The 6,229-nt window shown below is 40.0% G+C and overlaps 1 protein-coding gene across 1 annotated transcript in view; it reads left to right on the top strand.

The window, feature by feature from the left end:
• The window catches only part of musk (muscle, skeletal, receptor tyrosine kinase), a 32,951-nt gene extending 30,914 nt beyond the window's left edge, over positions 1 to 2,037 (top strand). Inside the window, exon 17 of the mRNA XM_034895734.1 lies at positions 939 to 2,037. Within this exon, the coding sequence (XP_034751625.1) occupies positions 939 to 1,639 (701 nt within the window). The 3' untranslated portion in view covers positions 1,640 to 2,037. The remainder of the gene's footprint in view (positions 1 to 938) is intronic.
• The last annotated feature ends 4,192 nt before the right edge of the window (positions 2,038 to 6,229 follow it).

The raw sequence follows: 6,229 nt of genomic DNA, 5'->3' as shown, positions 1-6,229 counted from the left end.
TCTTGTTGGCAAACCTAGTGATTTGTAATGATTTTTCCACAGAGCCATAATGGACTCTAATGTCAAGCCAGTGTTGTGAATGCCAGGTCATGACTGGCCCAATCTACCAACTTCTGCAGGGCTGTTGAGGCTCTGCACAGAATGCCTGTTGCAGGCTGTGCTCCAAATTGTCTAAGCAGTGCACATTGCAAAAATAACTTAAAGGAATGCATAAATAAACAAGCAAGCAGACAGCCAGTCTTTTATAAGAGTTGAAGTAAATAGGTAGGAAATAAAGTAGAATGAATTTGGTTGGGGCAATCTTCGGCCCATGAAAATACACCAATTTGCTGTTACACCCTTAATACCCGGCATTAACATAAAATACATCAAAACATGTTCTTTCAACATAAAGAATGCAAACAAGCCCTCACTGTGAAACACATACAGCAGTTTAAGTTTACGGACCCCTATTATGAAGTCTTGTATCTGAATCCCATCTGAGATTCGCAATCACACCAACCACACTTTGAGAAATTCTCTTTAACTGCCCGTCTTTCCCCACAGCACAGACAGGGTCAGAAGAAACCAAAGTTAATTTACAAAACACACTGTGTTTACATGATCGGGCTACTAATGCTAGACTGTACATCCTCTATGCGTGAGAGTTTATTTGTGAGCTTGCACATGTAACAGATGGTTTCGTCTGTGTTTATGTCTGGACTGAATAGTTATTTACCTTTTACAGTGAATAAACTGGTTGTGTGATACTGTAGATGAAAGAAACACTTTATTAAGCGTGGTTTAACGGTATGCTACTGATGTGTCTATGAAGTTGAGTATTTGTGTGTGTATTCTCAAACCTCTGTGGTGGGAAGTTGCATGACTCACAAGACAACTTCTTAACTCTGAAAGTCATTGAGCTTGAAATAAAATTGCCTGTTTGCGTTCTTCCCCAGGTGTGTGTGCAGTTGGTAAGCCCATGTGTCTGATGTTTGAGTACATGGCCCACGGTGACCTCAATGAGTTCCTGCGTCGCAGATCTCCAAGCCAATCAGTGCGCACCCTCAGCCGCGCCAGCTTGTCGGGTCGCAGTTTTACCTCAGAGCTGGAGGCGGGACTTCTCTCCTGTGCTGAGCAGTTGTCCATTTCCAAGCAGATCGCCGCGGGAATGGCCTACCTGTCAGAGCGCAAGTTCGTCCATCGAGACCTCGCAACGCGGAACTGCCTGGTTGGGGAGGAAATGGTGGTAAAGATCGCAGACTTTGGCCTCTCCAGAAACATCTACTCAGCCGATTACTACAAAGCCAACGAGAATGACGCCATCCCCATACGCTGGATGCCCCCAGAGTCTATTTTCTATAACCGCTACACCACGGAATCTGACGTCTGGGCCTATGGCGTGGTGTTATGGGAGATTTTCTCCAATGGGATGCAGCCGTACTACGGTATGGGTCATGAGGAGGTTATTTACTATGTGAGGGACGGTCACATCCTGTCCTGTCCTGATAACTGTCCTCTCGAGCTCTATAATCTGATGAGGCTTTGTTGGAGCACACACCCATCAGATAGGCCCAGCTTCAGTAGCATACATCGGATACTGGAGCGTATCCATCAAAGCACACTAAGTGTGAATGCTGACACTGAGGTTGACTGCTAACCTAGGAACTTTTTCCAAACAAATGTTTGTCCCTGTGCATAAAAAAAAACAACTGATTTATGTAATGATCTGGTGCCGGAAAAACACACTTTAATGTACATATAATACCCAAACAGTAAAGTTATTTCAGCCGACTTTCTGGCCCAATTTGTCTTTTAGGAGACCCAAACTGCTTCCATTACCAGACATTTTTGTATCATAAAAAGCTCTCATAATTTAGTCATTTGCATATTATTTTTCATTTCACAATTCAGGAATTGTTTTAAGGAATTCTGTAGCGTTTTCAGACTCTAAACCATCACTGCTGACCATTAACCAGCACATATCCATCACACAGGTCGGCTTTATTTATGAACAATGTTACTTTCACGTCTGAACAGACTCTAAACCCTGTCCCCCAAATAGCATGTTCCCATGCAACTTAACTACATTCTCAATTAAGTTTTGAGGCAAAGATGTTTAGTCCTGGATTCTGTTTTTTTTTTACACATCACAAAAATGTTTCTAATCTAAGTCCACCTTCAAAATCTGCATTGGGAATGAGGTTGGGATAGATGAACGGATGGGTCAAACAAACACGGGACTTTATACCCAGGAGGCTGCTTGTGTCCCATGTGAAACGGCCTTGCATAACATCCTCAATTAATGCCACATAGCCTACATAACACACCAGCCCAGTCCCAAGGCAGTTGCCACGTTATTTAATCTTTTTATTTGTGTACGGATTACGTTAATGCCGTTATTTTCTTGTGTTGATAATTAATTTTAAATTAATGTATTTAAATGGGAAGCCTGTTTCGTGATCATAGAACAATTACGGTAGCGTGTAGTGTTGAAAAGCCAAAAATCCACACGGGTAAATTGACTTTCACCCTGGGGACTGGGGATCGTGTCCCACGTGTGCCTTTTTTTTCTTCCTAACCACAACCATCCCGTTTCTCTGGCCGGCGTTTGGCGTTTCATTTCCCCGTTGTTGTGTGCCACAGAGACCGCGGATCATGCCCCTGCGTCCAGGGGATTGCGTCCCGCGTGTGGCGGTCCGTCTCATTATGGCGTTTTATTTCCCCGTTGTTGCGTCCCCTAGAGCACGCCAGTGTCACACCAGTTTGTGAAATGGTCACGTAATTTTAATTAATTTGTGTGCATGTCACGATTTATGAACGTGACCATTTCACAAACTGGCGTGAGACCGGGTTGAACATACCTACGTAACTCAAGTTACGGAACAACCTATTTTAATCCAAATTATCCAACAATCTTTTCCTGAACCTAACCTGAAGTAGTTTTGTTGCCTTCAACTAACCAAGTAGTTTGGTTTGAAATCACAACGTTAACCATGTGTTGCGACCATGTCACAACGTGCTGCTACAAGGACATTTTGAAATAAACAATCTGGGAACACATGCTGTACAGAGATACATACATACATACATACCCTCAAAATGTAATTGAGTATGTAGTTTAGTTGTATTGGAATGTCATTTTTTAGGACACAGGGTTAAACCCTGACCCCAGAGCTTTAATCTCTAAGGACTGTAAGCCACTACGCATGCAGAGATACCCAGAACCACTTCAAATACATATGCACTCAAACATTGTTCTTAATCCATTGCATGTGAAATTGTTTTTTTCTCTTCTTCATTTTGTTATGAATGGTCTGACTACTTAACATTAGGGTTAGAAAGAGATTGGGACATGACAGTTGGACGCTTCATATTAACATGTACAACACATTTCTCGTTATTGTCGCCTCTAGCAAATTCCACAGTGGCACACAATCACTTTATACCACTGCTGTTTTAAATTGTTTTAATGGACAAGTTGCTATTCCATTATTGGGCATTTTCTTTTTACTGATTTGTTTCTTTTTCATGTTGTTGATCTTTGTCTTTTTTGTGCTAACTTTACTTTGTGACAGTGTTTAACACACAGTTTGACACAATGAGTAAATTAGAACAGCAATAGTATACATAGTGTGAAGTTTGTTAATACATTTTTTCTAACTTAGGTCCATACGTCTCTCATCAAATCACATACACACATTATAATCTTTTAAAAACTCATTAGCTAAATTTATTTCCATGCCTTAAAATACACCCTTTGGTAAGTGAAGAATGGGCAAAATCTCCTCGATGTTCAAAAATAACCTTTTTCTAAAAGAGTAAATATTTAATATTTTCTTCTCACAAAGATAGAAACTCTCTGTTACACATCAGTCTTTGATCTCTGAGCTCATTTCAACTGTATTAATTTAGATTAGACTCATACTTTTACACAATTTTAGAACAGGTTTAAACAACGTCTCTGGTGTCATCAATCTTCTTTTTACTCAAAGCTAAAAGTTAATTAATCTTTTATTTAACTAAGAGATTAATATCAAGTTATTAGGGTTAGGGTTAGTTTAAACAAACAAATGTTTATCTTGTCATCTGGAAAAGTTTTTCAGATGAATTACATGTTTTATTTACTTTTTAAACATGGTGTGATGTTAAGTTTTTTGTTATTTGTTACTTAACATTATGATGCAGGTGGATATGTATGACATTTCTTTGTATTGCTTGCAAATAAACATTAAACATTTTAATTAGAGTTCTATGCATACTAAATTGTATTATTTTAAGTTGCGTGCCAACATTATGTTTTAAACCTAGAAATTAGACTATGAAAAGTAAAATCATGTTATCTGACCAACAAAAAACCCATCTGTGAAAACAAACAGCTGGATATAGATGATGTTGTTTGTGTGTATTTGTGGTCACAGTGTTTCTTCAGATATATATAATAACATCTTATAAATGATTAAAAATCTTGATCTGGGGACATGGGATACCCTAAATGGAATTCCCTATGAATGAGATATTTTAATTGTGTTGGACAGATTGATGGAGAGGCTGACCAACACCAACATCCTCCAGCTCTACCTTCATAACGCCAACATCAGTCCTCTAGTATTCCACAAATGATTTGCTACACCTCATTAAAAATTAATGGGAGGTAGAAGCCCCACCTATGCTGCCGCGTCCGCTGTGGTGGAACAGCAGCAAAAATAAATAACCCTTACTTTTTTTTTTAAACACACCTTACATGTAATTTATCTGACGCTTTTATCTAAGGCGACTTACAATTTCTACACGCCTCTGGAGCAACAAGGGGTTAAGTGTCTTACTCAGTAACACATCGATTGATGTGTTGCAGTGGGATTCAAATCCAGGTGTCCCACACCAAAGGAATGTATATCTCTTCATATATCATATAAACTGCGCCATCACCATCACATCCACAGACATGACTGCAGCAAAGCTGCCCTAAAATGTTCTCACTATGATTTTAGGCCATTTATTTAACAAACAGTGGGACTGAGGCTGGAACAGAGACAGACATGTAGTAGAATCACTGCAGCTAATGGAGAATTAGCTATGTTCATTTATTGATTTCACTATGGAAATTGTTGGTGTTTAATATTGGAAAGCCAACGAGGCTGTAGAATAACTACACAATTCTTTTTCCCCTGACCCATTATTTTTGTCTGCTTTAAATGCCTCTTTATCTTTGTTTATATAATTACGTGCCTCCGCTCTTCAATAACTACAGAGTCCCGAAAAAAACAAAATTAAACTCCTTAGTAGCTGGCTATTAAGGTTATCCTTATTGTTTGTTCTATTGCCAAACTCGAAATCTTGAGTTTAGTGTTTGTCCCCAGTACATGTTGATTTATTTTTTGTTGTCCCCTCCATGTCACCTCCGGGGCTCTGTACATAACAGCCCCCCATTCCACCGAAAGAAAGCTTTTCACCATGTGGATGCTGCAATGTTATTACTCACCACAAGAGGGATTGGGGTTGAGAATTTAAGTAGAAAAACGGGTTATAGACAGTGCTACGTGAGCCATTTTTGTAGTGATTTACGGAGAAGTCTGTATAACTTTGTGTGTGTGTCTGGTTGTGTGTGTGTGTGCGCGTGTGTGTGTGTGTGTGTGTGTGTGTGTGTGTGTGTGTGTTTTCTTTTGCGAAGTCCAATCTAAACTGTTTATAGTAGGCAGCATGGAGTTTGGCCTTGCACCGGTCCACCCTCTTCCCCTTGATCTAAACTGTGGATCAGACCATTTCACTCCCACTTCCTTCTGGGTTCTCACTTTTCTACTCCTAGTGATTTATCTTTCTGCCCCATATTTACTATTTACATCCTCTAATCCTTCCTTTCCTTCTATTTCTTTTGCTCATTGTCATGTTGTGGGCTGAGGCAGGATATTGTGGAATGGATTTTGTGATTAATTGCAGAGTAACGCGGTTCCCTTTTCAATTCATGAGTAGGCTAAAACAAAACCACCGCAGATGCATTATCTTTTGATTTTTTGGGGTTGTAATTTGTTCTCCAACTTCTGTGTCAAACTGAAATAATATGAGGGCCACAACAACATAACCAAACCCACAGGAAACCAGCTGAAAAAGCAGCAGGTGGCCTGCAGGCAGGGAGACCCAAGCTGCACTGCAGCCCATCTCAAATAACTTGGGAACACTCAGGTGTTCCAGGTTTCCCTAACATCCACACTCAGGTGTTCCAGGTTTCCCTAACGATCACACTCAGGCGTTC

This window comes from Etheostoma cragini, chromosome 16 (assembly GCF_013103735.1).
Source record: "Etheostoma cragini isolate CJK2018 chromosome 16, CSU_Ecrag_1.0, whole genome shotgun sequence".
Taxonomy (NCBI): domain Eukaryota; kingdom Metazoa; phylum Chordata; class Actinopteri; order Perciformes; family Percidae; genus Etheostoma; species Etheostoma cragini.
This window is presented reverse-complemented; position numbering and strand designations above follow the sequence as displayed.